Genomic DNA, 19,523 nt, shown 5'->3' on the forward strand with positions numbered 1-19,523 from the left:
TGGCATACACACTTAATATAGATTTAAAAAATTATGGCCTAATGGGAGAAATGATAATGCTGGTTGAATACTTGATATAGGGCTAGGCATAGTGGCACATGCCTGTAATCCCAGAACTCTGGAAACAGAGACAGATGGAGCTCTATGAGTTCAAGATCAGCCTGGTCTGCATAGTGAATTCTAGGCAGGCCAAGGCTACATGAATGAGACCTTGGCTCAACCTGAATGCCCCTCCACAAAGAAGTTATTATCAGGACTGTAGATGCAGCTCAGTGGTACAGTGCCTAGCATGTATAAGACTCTGGATTCAATTCTAAACAACACACACACACACACACACACACACACACACACACACACACACACACACACATTACAGCTATAGTTAAGGCACAATGTATTAGAAGTCTGAGGTAGTACTTGAGATACTACATTAATTAAGGTCATGGGTACTTGAGATACTACATTAGTTAAGGTCATGGGAGTGGTCCAGAAAAGAAATATATTCCAGATCTAAAGACATTTTATAGGCAATTAAAAATGAACAGAACAAGGGGGATGGTGGTGACTCACACCTTTAATCCCAGCACTTGGGTGGCAGAGGCAGGTGGATCTATGTGAGTTTGATGCTAGCCTGGTTTACAGAGTGAGCTCCAGGACAGCTAGGGCAACACAGAGAAACCCTTTCTCAAAAAGACAAAAACAAACAAAATCGAACATTTTAAAATAAGTGCCAGAGAGATGGCTAAAAGGTTAAGAGCATTGACTGCTCTTCCAGAGGTCCTGAATTCAATTCCAGAAACCATATGGTGGCTCACAACTATCTATAATGTGATCTGATGCCCTCTTCTGGAGTGCAGGCAGAATACTGTATACATAATAAGTAAATAAATCTTTAAAAATAAATAAATAAAACAAAATAAATTATGGTCTAGGGAGAGAGATCAGTTTATAAAAGCTTGCTACATAAGTATTAGGACTGGTGTTTGGATCCTTGTGCCCACATAAATGTTGGGCAGATGTGGTGGTCTACTTGTAAATCTAGCACTGGAAAGGCAGAAACAGGTCATTCCAGGAGCAAGAGACTTAGATAGACTAGCCATTCCATTAGCTCTAGGTTAAATGGAGACACTACCTCAATGTGGAGAGCAATTTAGGAAGATTTCCAACTATCCTTGGGCCTCCACAGACATGCTCACAAACCATACAGATATGTAACAAAGAAGTTGCTGTTAAATTATTTTAGATTGAATATTTGGTTATTTGAGAAGTTCTTATCTTTGAAAAAACATGTCAAGATATTTATGGATAAAATTATATATCAAGAACTTGCCTAGAAATAATTAGTGCAAAGGTTTAGAAGTAGGATAGGTAAGGTATGTAAGAAAAAGGATTGACTATGAATTGATAACTATTGAAGTAAAATGACAGGAGTTCATTATTCTGTTATTTCCACTCTTGTATACATTGGAAAATAGTCATATAAAAATTTCAGGCCAGGCATTGGTGGTGCATGCCTTTAATCCCAGCACTCAGGAGGCAGAGGAAGGAGGATTGCTGTGAGTTCAAGGCCAGCCTAGTCTACAGAGCTAATTCCAGGACAGGCTCCAAAGCAATAAAGAGAAACCCTGTCTTGAATAACAAAACAAAATTATAAAATTGCAGGGCCTAGTCACATGCTCAGAAGGCAGAGGCAGGTAACTCTGTGTTTAAAGCCAGTCTGGTCTACACAGTGAATTTCTGGACAGCCAGAGCTACATAATGAGACCCTGTCTCAAATAAATAAAAATAAAATAAAATGCTTATATATGTAGATGATATTTCTGGAAATCAGGTAATAGTAATTGTCCTTAGGAAGAGGAACCAGTCCTGTATGACAGGGAGGCAAGGTAAAGACTTACTTTTTGCTTAGCAATTATGCTATCTAGTGTATGCTAAATTAATTACTTTTGCAGCCTTTTTGTTGTAGCCCTGGCTGTCCTGGACTCACTCTGTAGGCCAGGCTGGACTCAGACTTTGGAGATCTGCCTGCCTCTGCCTCCTGAGTACTGGAATTAAGGGGTGTGCCACTACCACTCAACTAAGAGCCTTTTAAAAAAATACATATTTACAGATATTTTCTCTGCCAAATTATTATCATCAACAACATATGCTTTAGTACATTTTGCTTATACTCTGTTCTTGACCCCATATCATACCCTTGAGATACGATTTTACTTCTGCATTCTTGTTTATAGTCATAAAAATTCTTATTTTCACTTATTTCCTCTCTCAAACATAACATTCTACCTGAATATGGTTTCCTTCCTCCCTATTTTCCTGAAACTATCCTTGTCTAAGTTGTCAATGAGTTGCTAATGCACAAAGGGACAGTCTACAGACCTTTTATCTGATCTCTTGTCTATTATTGAAGATTTAAAATTGTTTATCTGGATGGATTTCATGGTGCACACCTTTAATCCCTGTCCTTGTACCTCAGGCTCCCTAGTACTGGGATTACTGGAATGCACCACTCTGCCTAGCTTTTGCCTCTCCATCCTCAATATCAAGGTTAATCAATACTATAAAATATTTTAATAGAAGGGAAGACACAGATGTGTACCAAGTCAATGAAGTTTATTGTGTCTGACTTATAAAATAGGAGGATTCATAATAGTATTGCAAGGAAAATATATTCCTTGCTGAGGATGTTGCCTAATTGGTAGAATGCTGGCCTAGAATGCTGGCCTAGCACGAACTAGACTTGACTCCTCAGAACTACATAAGACTGGGTATAGTAGAAAGTTTGAGGCCAGCCTGGGACACATGAAACCTTGTCTCATACAAACGTACATATTTAAATATATGAAAGATCTGCATCAGTTAATACATAGATCAAACTATTATCTTTGTCTACAGAAAAAAATATTAGTATCTTTATTATTCACAAAATATTTGACTTACCAGCATGCACTACTTTATAACTTAAAAACAATTCTTAAATTATTAATTAAAAATCCCAACATTTTCTTGTTTTATAAAAGAAAAATAGAGAAAGCAAGAAAGAAGAATTTATTGTTGTTATAACTCAGTTTTTAGGAATAAGTCTTGGATTAAAAAACCCTGTCTATACAACCAGTTCTGTGACTCTGGGCAAGAGTCTAATCTAATTTTATTGATTTGTAAAAAGGGAACCCATAATAGTATCTGCCTACTAAGCTTGTTCTGGAGATTAAATGCAGGTGGTATTTAACACAATGAATGGTTATAATAGGGAAATAAGAGTTTAATTAGGAGTATTGAAGACTCTCCCACCTAAAAAAAAAAAAAAAAAAAAAAAAAAAACTATGTTGAGTCAAACCCTGTCAGAAGCAGGGTCCAGCAACTCTCAGTATTACCTTTCAGATGAATGCAGGGCTGGAGCACTAAGCTAAATGATTGTGGGATCGCTTAGTATTGCACATAAAGCCTTTCTGAGCTTTTTAAAGGGAACATCAGATTGCTTAAAAAGAAAAGGAAAGAAAAGAAAAGAAAAAGGCTGTAGTTCTTGAAGTTCTTGAGTTAGCACGATGGAATGGGGGTGTCCTTTCCCAATGGACCCCAACCTGGGAAAGTCTTCCTAGGCAGGAAGTTTAAGTGGCTGCCAAAATTAACACCCCTGTGTCTCCTCAAGGCGCCCACCACCACTCTTGTCCTTTTCAACACTTCCCTTCTCTCACCAACATCCATTTCCTTCCACTGATGGAGCCTTCTGTCAAATTCTGTCACTTGCCACAAGGGCCCCTTCTTGCCTGTTAGTACTTCACACTCCTTTCCTTCAATTTCACACTCTCTGCCTCAGACTATCATGTTCTGCACCTCGCTGTAACCCTTGTGCCTCATTTTCCTCTTTGTCCGCCTCAGGAACTGCTCCTCTGCAGTTCCCTTGCCTCTACCCCTTGCTACCAAGCCTTCCACCAGTTTCCTCTCAGCCTCTGACCCACGCTCCTGACCCGTACCCTCCCAGCTTGGCCCTACCCGGCTGCTCCAGGGTCAGCGCCCCCAGGCGGCGGAGGCCCTCCTCGTCCAGATCCCATTGCTCCGCCATTCACGCCCGCCGCTCACCTGCCACCGCTCGCGAGACCGCCCCGCGCTCGCCGGACCACGCCCCCTCGCGCCAGGCCCCGCCCCTGGCTCAGGCCCGCCCCGCCCACTTGCTGAGGACCTTGGTTCTGTAGGGACCGTTAGAGGACGGGTCACGCGCCTGTCCGCCTGCCACAGAAGTTAGGACTATGGTATGGAGCCCGTCCCTGAGAAGGGCGCCAAAACCACTGAGGTGGCGACTGGGGGAGTTGGTGCCCAGAATGAAGCCTCAGGGATAGGGATCTGACTGGGATCTGAGGGTTGGAAGGCGGCCCTGGGGAGGGCTTGTATGAGTAGTTGAGAACATGCTGCCTTTAGGGTTGAACGCTTGTTCTACTGAGGATATGAGAGGCACCAGGTTTGAGGGGTGGAGGAGGTGTGTCGGTCTGAAGGGTGGAGGCCTTTGTACCTTGAAGGCCATTTTCGTTCTGGACACTGAGCAAGATGGGAATGACGTTTAAAGGGAAATCCAGATCTGACAGTTTGGGGGCGGGGCAGATACTGGCGGTCAATGGGAGAAAATGAGGTTGTGAAGAGTTGAGTCCTGTCTTTAGGGCACTGAGGTTCTATCGGGCTAATTTGATTTGGAAGGAGGTTGTACGGAAATGAGACGCTCTTTGGGATGGAGTTGGGAAACCTGTTCTTCTTCCCAAGCTGCGGATGACTGGAGGCTCTCCCCCAGGCGGACTAGTCCTTCACTAAGAAGCCCCTGAACAGTCTTTGGGGAAGAATGCTCTGGAAAGGGCAGCTACATTCCTAATGTTTACCAGGAAGCATCCCCTGAGGGCCTTCCCGTTGGTGAAACATGAGGAAGCAAATACTTGAACCAAGACCTTGTTTTTTTAATAAGCCTAGCTCAACCTCCAAGGAGCAGGTTTACTTTAGCATCCAAGTATGCCCAAATCGGCATACACAAGTATCTCTGCTGAACTTTCAACCCGCTAGGTACCTTAAAGAGAACAGGACAAAAAATCAATCCTTGTTTATCTGTGCTTTCTGATATAGGTGGGGCTCTTAGTTACTCTCAGTTCGTCATGTCCAGCCTAAGTCACGTTTAGAAGGCATGGAACTCACAATGACATTGGATTAGCTTTTCCAGTTCTGCTTCTGAGCCAAGAATCCATTTTATAATCTGTATTCTTTCTCTTCATGACTGCCTAGAGCTTTTCTAGTCCTAAAATGACATGTATAATGGTTCCTCTTCAGTTCAGAAATGTACACAAGGCTTGCTATAGAAGAAATGCCCTCTTCTTTATTATTAGGATTTATTTTTCTTGAAGAAGAGATGCAGGTTTTTGATGGAAGAGGAAGCTTTTCCCCCTTGAACAATCACCTTGTACTTTAATAGTCTTGTTCCCACTAGCACCATTCTTAGAGAATTTTAAATTAATTTTTAGTTAGCTTACAAACTAGTGGGTTCCATTGTGACATTTCAAATCTGTATATCATTCTCCTTTGTTTGTTGTGCCTTTCTCCCCTGAAGTAGTCCTACCTCTGCTGTTATGTCCTATTACTCTCTCTTTTTTTTATGCATATAGAGTATTTTTTATTTAATTTCATATAACAAAGTCCAATTAAATGAAAACAAACATTTATACACAATATTTGGGAATTTGGGGTCGTTCCACACACCCGGGGGGGGGGGGGGGGGGGTTCCCCCCGAAGAAGATTCAGATATCCTAGCTGTAGTCTGTAGGGCTGTTTTGTCCAGCTGTTTGGAATGTAGGGACCGCCTGGACCCCGGTTCCGGGGGGCGGGGGGGGGACAACACCATTAGGCGAAGGAATCCACACTTTCATTTTCTGTGGAAACAAAAAGAAATACTTTTCCCCAGTAACTTGTTCTTCAACTTAAATTTTGGAGTCAAAGCGTTTTTTTTTTTTTTTTTTTTTTGGTTGCCGGCCCCGCCCCCCCCCCCCCCCCCCCCCCCCCCCCCCCCCCCCCCCCCCCCCCCCCCCCCCCCCCCCCCCCCCCCCCCCCCCCCCCCCCCCCCCCCCCCCCCCCCCCCACACCAAAAAAGGGGGGGGGGGGGGGGGGGGGGGGGGGGGGGGGGGGGGGGGGGGGGGGGGGGGGGGGGGGGGGGGGGGGCGCCCCTGTCTATTGGAGGGGGGGGGGGGGGGGGGGGGGGGGGGGGGGGGGGGGGGGGGGGGGGGGGGGGGGGGGGGGCGCGGGGGGGGGGGGGGGGGGGGGGTGCGGGGGGTGGGGCGGGCCGGGGGGGGGGGGGGGGGGGGGGGGGGGGCGGGGGCGGCCGGCGGGGGGGCGGGGGGGGGGGCTGCGGGGGCCCGGCCCCGCGGGGCGGGGGTCCCTGTACTCACCGCATGGTCTTGTCCTCTCCATCTGCTTCTGGGTCTAGTTCCGGGGGGCGGCCCGGGCCTTCCACGGACTAGAGATTTTAAATTAATTTTTAGTTAGCTTACAACCTAGTGGGTTCCATTGTGCACATCTTCAAACCTGTATCTCATTCTCCTTTGTTTGTTGTGCCTTTCTCCCCTGAAGTAGTCCTACCTCTGCTGTTATGTCCTATTACTCTCTCTTATTTCCCCTTCCTTTAGACCTCTTCTCTCAAAGGCCCCTTTCTACTTTTATAAAATGTGTATATGTATAAATCTATATTCCATGTATGAAAGAAAATATGAGTCTAGCATATCTCCAATTCCATCCATTTTCCTGCAAATGTCAGAATTTCATTCTTTACAGCTTTATCTATTCACCTGTTGACCTCTAAACTGGTTTCCATATCTTGGCTATTGTGAATAGTGCAGCAAATATATCTTTGGCATGGTGATTTAGAGTTCTGTAAGTGTGTAGTGGTTATTTTTGTGGCCAACCTGCCCAGAGTTGGAACTACCTAGGAGGCACTCTCCTAGGAATATCTGTGAGAATATTTGTCTAGAGACATTTAACCAAGAAAGAAGAGCCACTCTGAATGCAGCAGCACCATCTAATGGTCTACAGCCCCTGCCTGAATAAAAAGGAGGGAGGAACATCAGCATACTTCTGCTTTCTGGTCTTTCCAGATGTAAAGAGTCCTAGCTTCATGCCTCTGCTCCCATGAACCCTGTCATGCCTTTTATGCCATGCTGGACTGAATGCTCTTAAATCGTGAGCCACAACAAATCCTTCTTATGTGACTATTATTATATGTGTGGGTGCTGGGTGCACATGCAGAGGTCAGAGGACAACTTTGTGGAGTCAGCTCTTTTCTTCCAGTTTGACATGGGTCCCAAGGATTAAACCCAGGTCACCAGGCTCCTTTATCCATAGATTTAAGGTGGCCCCTTAAATTGCTTTATACAAATACAAGTATTTTGTCACAGCACAAGATATATCTCCATGTGTGGTATAATTGGATAATATGATTATTTCTGTTTAGTTTTTTAGATTTCTGTAGTGGCAGCCCAATTTTAGCATTTGTTGTTTTCTTTTATCATTTTTATTGTTTATATGTATGGGCATATATACACATGATGTGTGTGGGTGCTCTTGGAGGACAGAAGAGGGTGCTTCATTCCCTAAGGCTGTAGTTACAGGTGGATGTGAGGCATTCAATGTGGGTAATAAGAACTGAACTACAGTCCTCTTGAAGAGCAAATAGTGTTTTGTTTTTCTTTTTTAGTTATTCAAAACAGGGTTTCCACTGGGATTAAAAGTAGGGCATTTCCTGGCACAAATGTTCTTTACCATTGAGCCATCTCTTTGGCCCCAATTTGGTGGTGTTCTCTTGAAGGACAGTCATTTTGACTCAGTGAGATGAACGTTCAGGGCAGCTTTAATTTGTATTTCCCTGATGGCTTATTTCCCTGAATATCTTTTCAAAAGTTACTGGCCATTAGAACCCTTCAGTTCTTTTTTAGTGACTTGATTTGTTTTTTAGTTATTTGAATCTGGGTTTTTTTTTAAATAAATTATTGCTGGATTGTGGTGGCCCACACTTTTAATCCCAGTAGTCAGGAGGCAGAGGCAGTCAGATCTCAGTGCTTTCAAGGCAAGCCTGGTCTACAGAATACATTCTAGGACAGCCAGGACTGTTACACACTGTCTCAAAAAATAAATTAATTATTTTAAAAAGATAGTGGTGTGTGTGTGTGTGTGTGTGTGTGTGTGTGTGTGTCCCCAAATGTGGTGGCACAGTCTGGTCTACCAAGTGAGTTCTAGAACAGCCAGGGATCTGCAGAGGAGCCCTGTTTCAACAAAACAAAGCCGATATATAAGTGCATTATCTGTATGCCTGGTGCCCACAGAAGCCAAAAGAGGATCCTCTGGAACTAGAGTTACAGATGACTGTGAGCTGCCATGTGGAAATGGGAACCAAACCTGGGTCCTGTGAAAGAACAGCCAGTGCTCTTAACCACTGAGTCATCTCTCCAGCTCCTGCCCTTTAAAAAATAGATTCTGGACATTAATCCTCTGTTGAATATATAGCCAGCGAAGATTTTCTCATTATGTAGGCTTCTTCACTTTGCTGATTGTTTCTTTCACTAGGCAGAAGCCTTTTAAATTCATGATCCTATTTGTCAGTTCTTGAGATTATTTCCTCTGTTTCATGAAGTACTTGGTATGACTATCTTTAAATGTTTGCCTGTTTTCCTCTAGCAGTTTCAGGTCTTACATTAATGAATTATCAATTCATTACATTCATTTTTGATTGATTTTGAATCATTTTTAAATTACATTTATTTATTTATTATTGTGGGGTTTGGTAGGCGGGCTATAACACAGTGCAAGTCAGAGGGTAACTTGAGGGAGTCTGTTCTCTCCACCAGGAAGATGCTAGGATCAAACTCAGATCATCAGGCTTAGCAGCAAGTACCTTCACCCACTGAGCTATCTTACCAACCCTTGAGTTGACTTTTGTGCAGTATTAGAGTTATGCATTTAGTTTCATTCTCACGTTTGAGACAGGGTCTCTCGAAGTGGAGCTCCTCATCTTTCAGCTAGGCTGAAAAAACCCCCAAGGATCTTCTTGTTCCCATCCCCCCACAGTGCTGGGGTTACAGGTGAACACTAGATCACACCTAGCTCTTTTACTTGGATGCTGGGACCAAATTCAGGCCCTCATGTTTCACAACAAGTGCTCTTACCCATCATTCCAGCCTTTCTCCCATCTCCTGCCTTTTAATACAGGGTCTCATTATGTAGCCATAATTGCCCTTGAATTCATTATGTAGCACTCACTATCCTCAGACTTGTAGTGATCCTCCTCCCTCTGTCTTCTGAGTGTTGGAATTACAGAAGCATGAAACCATGGTTGGCTTTTTAAATTGTTAATTTGTAAGATATAATTTGTCTTTAAAAATATTCTTCAGTTTTGCTGAGCTCATAACACTGTGTGTGTGTGTGTGTGTGTGTGTGTGTGTGTGTGTGTGTGAATTCCTTTGGATGTTGTGTGTACATTACCATGTTGTCAGAAAATATAGCTTAATACTTCTTGTCAGGATGCTTTCAATTTCTTTTTATTATATAACTCTCCTCATTTTACCTTTAGGAGGAACCTGGTGTGCCCCATGAATCAGCAGAGGATTTGTTTCATTTCAATGTTGGGGGCTGGCATTTCTCAGTTCCCAGAAGCAAACTTGCTCAGTTCCCAGACTCACTGCTGTGGAAAGAGGCTTCAGCCTTGACCTCTTCAGAAACCCAGAGGCTATTCATTGACAGAGATGGTTCCACGTTTAGGCACGTACACTATTACCTCTACACTTCCAAGCTCTCTTTCTCCAGTTGTGCTGAACTAAACTTGCTCTATGAGCAAGCCCTGGGCTTGCAGCTGATGCCTTTGCTTCAGGTAAGATGTGCTTCTCCTCCAAGAGTGATGTTCAGCAGCATCAATAAATGCGAGGCTGCTTTTTATATTAGTTTTTGAAGTATCCCTTTTAATGGGCAATGCAATAAATGAGTTAAAATGATGAATAATATACTGGGATGGCATGACAGCTTGTTTTTGACTCAAGATGTCACTGTGTAGGCAAGGACCACCTTGACTTTATGACCTCAAAGCCCCTGTTCACCAAGTGCCACACACCCAGTTTTTAACTACAGTGTTAACAGAGGCTTTCATCTGATTCTGATTTATTTGTATCAGCAGCCACAAGGGACATGAGATAGGAGTTAATGTTATTGATAGGTTATCTTAGGCTCTTTGAAATCTTATTTTAAACTGCCACTTACTTAATTTTTTTTTCTTTTTCTGAGGTGCTGTGTACAAAACCAAGGCCTACTGCATGCTAGGCAAATATTCTACCACTAAGCCACATCTCCAACCCTTGGGTGTTAAGTGTACTTTACTACCTGCCTGGTCCCACAGCTGCATCAGCCCCAAACGACACACAGAAACTGTTTGCCGGTTGTTAGCAGTTTTTATTGGGTAGCTCTGTCTAAATTATTACCAATAATAACTAATATATGTATTTCTACATGGTCTTATCTTATCAAGAACACCAGAATCATGCGTCCTCTCTTCCCAAGAGCATATCACCACTCTCTCCTACGTTTCCCAGAATCCTTCACCTCTCCTAGTCCCACCTATCTTGCTTCCATATTGGCCAACAGTGCTTTATTCATTAACCAATAAGAGAAACATATTTACAGAATGACATCTCCCATCATCTCTTTTCTGTCAAAATAAAAAGAAGGGCTTTAACATAGTAAAATATATAACAAAACAGTTATCAAATAAGAACTATAGTTAACAATATAGTACATTAACATTATCAGGAATTAAAGAAAATATTCTATCATCTATCTTTGTGAGTCTAAAGTCTTATATGTAACTTATCTTTAATCCTAAGGAAAACTATAACCATGACTGTCTTTAACTCCATCAAAGACTACAGAAGGACAATATATAAACTCTAGAATTGACAGAAACAATTCGCTGCCTGATCAGCCACCAAAGTTTTTTTGTAATGTTTTATCTTTGGCCCATAGGCCATAGTGTGTCTGGCAGACTCCTTAGCAAACTAGGAAACTTTAAATTGTCTTGCCTGTATTGGCAGTTTGTCAGTCATTTTCTGTGCCTTGTATAATGTCTGGCAGACTAATTCACAAAGCAGGAACCCTGCAGCAATGTCCATCTTGTTTCAGCAGTCACTTTCCTGTTGATCCTGTATGTCCATTTTATAAAGCAACAGTCAAATAGTCCAGATAAGAGCATTTTCTTGCCAAAATGGCTAGTTTTGCCATATTGGGAGCAAACTTCATAACAAGTTTCTTCAATGCCCATCTGCCTCTCAGACATAATTGGTGTTGTCAGGAGCAATTATGTCTCACTGTCAAGAAAAACCCTAAACCATTTTAAATGCCATATTCTGTAGGTCTTTGAAAGGTTTGAAGAATATCTATTCACTTCATATACATCTCTGTATGTCTAGAAAACCTAACTAACCAAAGTTTTTACTATTATAGGTAACTATCTATAAGCTGTACTAAATTATACATTATGTTTTTAAATGAGTTATATAAACATGATACTTAAACAAAAGGAGAAACATACTTATCATAAAATTGATCTTAAATTTGTATCAATAAATGAAAATCCATTCCAATATAAGGTTTTCATTTCTATATCATATTCCCCTTTTACCTTTAAAAAGAAATTGATTGTGGTCATTAACCATTTATAACCCACCCATCTAAATAAAAACGAACATTTATGGACAATATCTCTAAAAATCCCTTTTTAAGCTTTTGTTAAGTTTTAAGTGGAAGTTCTTAGTACTCATGTTGGGCACCATTTTTTTATATGCATTTTCCTGCCAGCCTGGTCCCACAGCTGAATCAGTCCCAAATAACACAGAGAGACACTGTATTAATTATGAAATTGTTGGCCAGTTGTTAGTGTTTTTTATTGGCTAGCTCTGTCTAAATTATTAACCCATAATAACTAATATATGTATTTCTACATGATCTTATCTAGAACACGAGACTAATGCATACTCACTTCCTGAGATCATATCTCAACCCTGTCCTACTTTTCCCCGAATTCTTCACCTCTCCTAGCCCCACCTATCTTGCTTCCCTATTGGCCAACAGTGCTTTATTCATTAATCAATAAAAAAAAACAAATTTACAGAATGACATTTCCCATCACTTGGGTTTTTTGTTTTGTTTTGTTTTTGTTTGGTTGGTTTTGGTTTTTTGAGACAGGGTTTCTTTGTGTAGCCTTGGCTGTCCTGGAACTAGCTCTGTAGACCAGGCTGGCCTCGAACTCACAGAGATCTTCCTGCCTCTGCTTCCTGAGTACTGAGACTCATGCCATCCAGCTGGGATGCTTTTTTTTATGTTCAGGCTGTCCTGGAATAACTAACTTTGAAGCTCATACTGTCCTCAAACTCAAAGAAATCCTCCTGCCTCAGATTCCCAAATGCTGGGATTGTAGGTGCGGACTACCATACCTATAGTAGGCCTTGGGTTTTATTTTGTTTTGGTGCTTTTTTGTTAGTGTGTATGTGATGAGTGTATATGGGCATGTATGCCATGGTGTGCATGCAGAAGTCAGAACAACTTTTTGGAGTCACTTCTTCCCTTCCAGTGTTATGTGGGTTCCAGAACTGGAGCTTAGGCTGTCAGGCTTTGTGCAGCAAGGCCCTAACCACTTGAGACATCTTTCCAATTCTCTCTTGGGACTTTGAGACAGGCTTCTCATTTGTGACTCCAGCTATCCTTGAACTTGAAATCCTCCCCTCTGTCTCCCAAATACTGAGATTAACAGGCTTGTGTTGTGAACTTTTAAAAGGAAAAAAAACTGTACAACTTCTAGGATTTACTATGTACACCATGTCTGAGATTTAAAATCTGTAAGATTCATCACAGGCACAGTGGCACACATCTGTAATTATAACTACTTAGAAAGCTGAAGTGGGATGAGTTCTTGAGTGCATAAGTTTAAGACTAGCCTAAGCAACATAGGGACAACTCACTTTTTAAAAAAAAACTTCTCATTGTTCCTATAAGGTACTCAATATTCACTTTGGCAAAGCAAAAGCTCTCCAATTTGAAGAATCCTGTCTTTGTCTTAACTTCTTTATTTTCCAAGAGACTTTTTGTTTTTGTTTTGTTTTGTTTTTGTTTTGTTTTGAGACATGGTCTCACAGTTCTGGCTCTCCTTTCTTGGAACTCACTATGTAGACCAGGCTGCAGGGTGGCCTCAAACTCAGAGATCTACCTACCTTTGCCCCCTAAGACCTGGGATTAAAAGCATGGAACCCTATACCCAGCCTAAGAGCCTTTTAAATTTTTAAAATTCTTTGCTTGTTAAGATTCATTTATTTTCTGTGTGTGTGTGTGTGTATTAGTATGTACATCATATGCATACAGGTACCTGTGGAGACCAGAAGAGGGCATCAGATTCTCTGGAACTAGAATTAGAGGCAGCTGTGAACAGCCACTTTGGAGGCTGGAAACTGCACCTGGGTTCTCTGAAAGAGCAGCAAGTGCTCTTAAACTGCTGAGCCAAAGAGACTTCTTTTCATTTTTCCCTTTATTTTTGTTTTTACTTTTGACCCTGTTTGGGGGCCAGAGTCTTATATAGCTCTGGTCAGCCTGGAACTCACTAGGTAGATCAGCCAGATTTCAAACTCAGACATTTGTCTGCCTCTGCCTCGAAGGTGCTAGTGATTAAAGGTGTCACCATATCCATTGTTTTTTTTTTTTTTTTTTTTCTTTTTGGTGATTTGAGACAGGGTCTTATGTGGCTCAAGTTGATCTAGAATTTACTATGTAGCCAGTGGTAACCTTGAACTCCTGATCTTCCTGCTTCCACTTAGTGCTGGGATTACAGGCATATACCACCATACCTTTTTGTATTTTTATTTTTTCATTTCGAGAAAGGGTGTCAAGTAGTCCACATTGGCCTTGAACTAACTATACAGCTGAGGAGGACCCTTAATTTCACTTTCATGCTTCTGTGTCTCACATGCTGGGATTACAGTCTTGTGTCCCTATACAACCTACTTCCTTCCTTTAAAATTTTTTGTTTGCTTTATGATTTTCACTCGTGTGTGTATATGTCTTCGTGTGCACACACAGGGTATAGATCCTCATGAAGGCTAGAAGTGGGCATCAGATTCCATGGAACTGAGTTACTAGTGATTGTGATAGGCCCAATTTGGGTGTTGGGAACTGAACTCAGATCCTCTGAAAGAATAGCAAGCTCTTTTACCACTGAGTATTTCTCTTTAGCACAGTTCTTCCCCTCCCTTTCTCTCTCCCTCCCTCCCTTCCTTTCTTCCTTCCTTCCTTCCTTTGGTCAGTCTGTCCGTCCCTCCATCCACCCATCCTTCCTTCCTTTCTTCTCTTTTCTTTCTTGGGGGGTGGGGGATTTAAGACAGGGTTTCTCTGTTTATCTCTGACTGTTCTGGCACTCACTATGTAGAACAGACTGGTCTTGAATTTAGAGATCTCCTGGCCTTTGCCTCCCTGAGTGCTAGGATGAAAGTCATGAAATACCACTGCCCAACTGCACCTGCCTTTCTTATTTTAAGAGCTTTAAATACCTTTACTGATAAAGCATCAAAGTATGACAGAAAATGGAAGCATGACTTTTAAGTTTTCTCCAAGCCACAGAAATAATTTCTGTGATGGCTGTACTTAGTTTTTATTTGGTAGTTTTTGAACAAGAACTTTTCTTTTAACCTGGAAAAACTAAATATGACTAAGAGGGAAATCTGACTATGTTCCATATCATTCTCACTGTCTGGACAAGGTGTTGTTTATTCCATTTACATAAGAACTAGTCCATCAACTATAGTGCATCTCTATTATATATAGTGCATCACTAATTATGCCTTCCCAATTCCTCTTGGGAGAAAACTGACTTAGACTGTGTATGTATCTGGGTCAGGAGGAAAGAGACCATTTATTTTGTAGTGTATGTGCTTATGGATGAGCCTAGGTAAATATTTAGAAATCCAATAACCCTTAGCACACTACAGTACAAGTTGTAGTTCTACTAATTTTGTTCCAACCTCCCACTTGAATCTAAATTTTTGTCAACTTCTTTAGGAATAAAGTACTAGAATTGCTTGCAGTGACTTCAAAACTGTTTAAATGGCATGCCTTGTTAGGATTTCTCATCTCTATGCCAAGGTACCTTTTTGAGTAGAGGAGTAATTTGTCCATTGCAGAAAATCAAAGTGACCAAGGCAATGTTTTAGAGGATAATTTAAAAGAACACAAGCTTCTTATATAAACAGTTTGTTAAGCCCTTTAACCCCTTTGCTGTCACTTCCTAAACTGAAAAAAATATATCTGGGAATCTGCTTCAAAGTAGGAGGCACCAACTCAGAGGCCATTGAGTTGGTCTGATTCCAAAATTCCAAGATGTGTGAGTAGCAGAATTTGAACAATTATGAGTATCTGCCTCTCTAAAACAGACTGTGAAACAAGTGCTTATGCTTCAGAAATGGTGTTTTCAAAGAAATAAACATTTGGGCTGGCCCAGCCAAAGTGGTATTTATTCACTGAAGCAGAGTGTAAATACAGCTGGGAACCAACAGCCGCTTCCAGCAAGTCAACTGCCTCACACATTTCCACCATTTTTCTCACTGCTAAGGCCTATCCAACTACACAGAGGTTTGCCTAAATGAACAAACACTGCTTGGTGAAAATGAATTTTGTCAGTTCTTAGTCTAAAGACTCTTCTTAAGAAGTCTCACTTCAAGTATTTAACCATAACCTGAGAGAATTCTGGGTTCCAGTTATTATTCCCATGGGCTTTAGGGAAAGCAAAGAATGGTACAGTAAAAAATAACGTGAGCCATGTATGTGGGTGACATATGTAATCACATTTTATTTCTTTTAGATGGCTGGCGGGGTCTCACTGTGTTGCCTCAGCTAGCCCTGCACTCCTGGATTCCACTGATCCTCCTGCCTCAGCCTCCCAAGTCACTGGAGGACTATGAGTACATGCAGTAACTTCTTGTTTCATAGGTATTATTCAAATTTGGTAGTAGACAAAAATTTAAAAGTGTAAAGAAATGAGTGAAACACCAATTTTATGATATATTTTATCTATTCAGTATTTTCAAAATTATAAGATACCTTTTTCTTGTTTTGTACCAAGTTTTCAATTTCTGATATGTTTTTTTATATTTAGCACATCTCAGACTTAGACTACTGCAGTTGGAGAAGGCACATAGTCACAGTGACTACCATATTAGGTAGCACATATCTGAACTGTTCCAAATTATTAATGCTCCTTACTATGGAGTTCTTCAGAATCAGCACCTAATAATAAAAATAGAACTTGGCTCCTGCTAACTGAATGTCTTATTCACTCAAAAGATATCATATATTGTTCAAGATAGTCTATAACATGATAGGCTTTGTTGAAAGACAGTGTGGAAAACTGGGCATGGTGGTGCATGGGTGCACCAGTACTTGGGAGACTGAGGCAGAAAGAACGTAAGTTCAAGATTAGTCTTGGCTATACAGCAAGACTCTACCTCAAATAAGTGTTTTAAAAGGACGAAGGAGAAACAAAAAGTAATATCATAGACTGAGCCAACAAGCAGGATAAGATTGAAAGCTTCTGGAAGACAGGTGCCTGAGCTCATACTGATGTTCTGTTTTCCGTCCACCATTCCCTATTTACCTACTCCTATCCTAGTCCCATTCCATTTCCCTGCCCTTCTATATTCCTAATTGTACCTTTTGCCTCTAAAAGGTATGCTTGAAGTCTCTGATTCTAATCAGAACACTTAATGTGTTTGGACAGCCAACCACATGCCAGTTTCCAGAGATAAAAGAAGTGAGTTAGGAAGCCATACAATATGAGGGACAGGAGAAAGGAGGAGAGGAGGGAGGAGAAGGAGAGGGGGTAGGGGAGGGAGAGGAAGGGAAAGAACAGGGAAGAGGGGAGGGAGGGAGAAGAGAGGGTGAGAAACTAAATGGAAAATGTCACAGATAATAAGAAATATATATATATATATATATACAAATTTTTGTGGATGTTGCTCTACCACTGAGTCATATCACCAGCCCTGATTCGACCTACTTAAGAGTACCATGTATTTTATGATTGTTTTTATGTAGTTTCTGGATGTGTTAGCTTGTGCCTGTAACCCCAGAACTTGGAGGCTAAGATAGAAGAATTAATGTGAGCTCAAGGCTAGTCTTGGCCACAAAATGAGATCTCAAGAGAATTTAAAAAAAAAGAATGCATACATTAATCCACTCCTCTTTGCTTCTCAATTATGGGTGCAATGTGTCCAGGTGTTTTGAGCTCTTGGCCTTGTTACTTCCCCACATTGTTATACTACTATAACTTGGTACTGTGAACTAAAGTAAACACTTTCTGCTGTAGAAATAAAGAAAAAATGGGAATGAGAGACAAAATAAGACAAGTTTACTGAGACAAAAAGTAGATTTAGTGAGTGTGCAAGACTGGATTGTGGGATATGAGGAATAGGCTGAATAAAAAGAGGCAATGGTATTCCAGAATGCAAGGTTTCTTTGTGGGGCATCAGAATAATTAGTGGTAATAGTTGAACAGCTATGCAAATATACCACAACCCAATGAAATGTATCCTTTAAACTGGTCTGCTTTAGCCTGGCCAGGTGGTACAGACCTTTAACCTCAGCTGTCTGGAAGATCTCAAGTTCAAGATCAACTTGAGTAATTTAACAAGACTATTGTGGGACTGGGGCTGAAGCTGTAGTTTAGTATTAGAATGCTTGCCTGGAACATACAAGGCCCTGGCTTGATCTCAAGTTTTTTTTTTTTGCTTTGTTTTATTTTGTTTTTTGAGACAGGGTTTCTCTGTAGCTTTGGAGGCTGTCCTGGAACTAGCTCTTGTAGACTAGGCTGGTCTCAGACTCACAGAGATTCACCTGCCTCTGCCTCCCAAATGCTGGGACTAAAGGCGTACACCACCACTGCCCAGCTGATCTCCAGTTTTCTTAAATGTGAGTTTTATAGTATGTAAAATAAAGTTGTTGGGACCAGAGAAACGGATCAGTAATGCATACTAAATGTTTACAAGTGTTTACTGAGTGCTTACAAGTGCTTACTAAGCTCTTGCAGAGGACCTAGGTTCAATTCCTAGCACCCATACACTTGTTTGCAAGCACCTGTAACTCCAGTTCCTGGAGATCTGACACTTTCTTCTGGCCTCTATTGGTTCCTGCATGTACATGATGCACATAAACCAATGCAGGAACACACATATACACATAAAAATAATAAGCAGATAAATCTTTAAAATAAAGTTGTAAGGAAAAATTCAGTGGCTGCTGGCTTGACAGTATATCAGAGACTGCAAACTATATCGGTCATGGACCAAATCCCATCCACTCCTCTCTCTCCCTCTCCCTCTCCCTCTCCCTCTCCCTCTCCCTCTCCCTCTCCCTCTCCCTCTCCCTCTCCCTCTCCCTCTCTCTCTCTCTCTCTCTCTCTCTCTCTCTCTCTCTCTCTGTGTGTGTCTCATAAGCTAAGAATATTTTTTACATTCTCATGATTGAAAAAAAGTCAAATTGGAATACAGCCATGCTCATCTGTTTGTATATTGTTTATGGCTATTTTTGAACTACAAAAAGAGCTGAGTATTTGAATTGACAGAGACCATATGGCTAGCAAAGCCTAAAATATTTAGCGTCTGGTCTCTCATGAGGGGAAAAAAATGTGTTTAATTCTGGCCTAGATTCAATAGGGACAAGGGAAGAAGCAGGACAATTAGCTAGGAAGCTCTGGCAACACCCAGAGCAGTGGTTCGCAGCCTTCCTAAAGCTGTGACCCTTTAATACAGTTCCTCATGTTGTGGTGACCCTCACCATAAAATTGTTTTTGTTGCTATTTCATAACTGTAATTTCACTACTGTTATGAATCATGATGTAAATATCTGTGTTTTCAGATGGTCTTAGGCAACCCCTGTGAAAGGGTTGTTCAACCCCCAAAGGGGTAGCAACCCATAGATTGAGAAACACTGATCCAGATGACAGATAATGATGGTTTGGTCTTGAGTGGTAATAGAAACAATTTAAATCCCAGATATGTCTTGATGGATTTACTAATGAATGAGAAGTAGGACATTAAAGAATGGACAACTTATATTTGTACCCTGAGCAACTAGGTAAGTGGTGAATTCTAAGAGATGTGAACATTTCAGAGGCAGGGATCACAAGTTAAGATCGGTGATGTCAAGCTGGAGAAACAGTGAAAAGGTAGTAAATCCAAGTAAGAGAGTGAGGAGTCACTGTATATACAGGTCTGGAACTCATGGGAACAGTTGGGACTAGAAATATAATCTGGGAGTCATCAAAACTGATATGTAAATCTTTGAACTAAAAGTTTTGGAATGTTATATGTTATTCGCAGGGGAGATATAAAGTAATCACGGCCGGTCCGTACATAAATATCCTTAGGCTTCCTAAAAACTTCATGTGGAATTTGAGAAGCCCTCTTAAATATAACCTACTCTGAGCCTTT

The 19,523-nt window shown here is 41.3% G+C and overlaps 2 protein-coding genes across 4 annotated transcripts in view; one reads left to right on the forward strand and one right to left on the reverse strand.

The window, feature by feature from the left end:
* The window catches only part of Lrrc36 (leucine rich repeat containing 36), a 57,809-nt gene extending 53,725 nt beyond the window's left edge, over positions 1-4,084 (reverse strand). The window contains exon 1 of the mRNA XM_051201533.1: positions 3,997-4,084. Within this exon, the coding sequence (XP_051057490.1) occupies positions 3,997-4,066 (70 nt within the window). The 5' untranslated portion in view covers positions 4,067-4,084. The remainder of the gene's footprint in view (positions 1-3,996) is intronic.
* Positions 4,085-4,180: 96 nt separating this feature from the next.
* Kctd19 (potassium channel tetramerization domain containing 19) overlaps positions 4,181-19,523 on the forward strand; it is a 38,448-nt gene continuing 23,105 nt past the window's right edge. For 2 of the 3 annotated variants that reach the window (XM_051201534.1, XM_051201537.1), the window contains exons 1-2: positions 4,253-4,294; positions 9,587-9,883. In XM_051201534.1, coding sequence (XP_051057491.1) covers positions 4,256-4,294; positions 9,587-9,883 — 336 coding nt within the window. In that variant the 5' untranslated portion in view covers positions 4,253-4,255. Of the gene's footprint in view, positions 4,295-9,586; positions 9,884-19,523 lie in introns of all 3 variants that reach the window. The other variant, XM_051201536.1, reaches the window with a different exon arrangement.

Source organism: Phodopus roborovskii, unplaced genomic scaffold (assembly GCF_943737965.1).
Source record: "Phodopus roborovskii unplaced genomic scaffold, PHOROB, whole genome shotgun sequence".
In the NCBI taxonomy this organism is placed as follows: domain Eukaryota; kingdom Metazoa; phylum Chordata; class Mammalia; order Rodentia; family Cricetidae; genus Phodopus; species Phodopus roborovskii.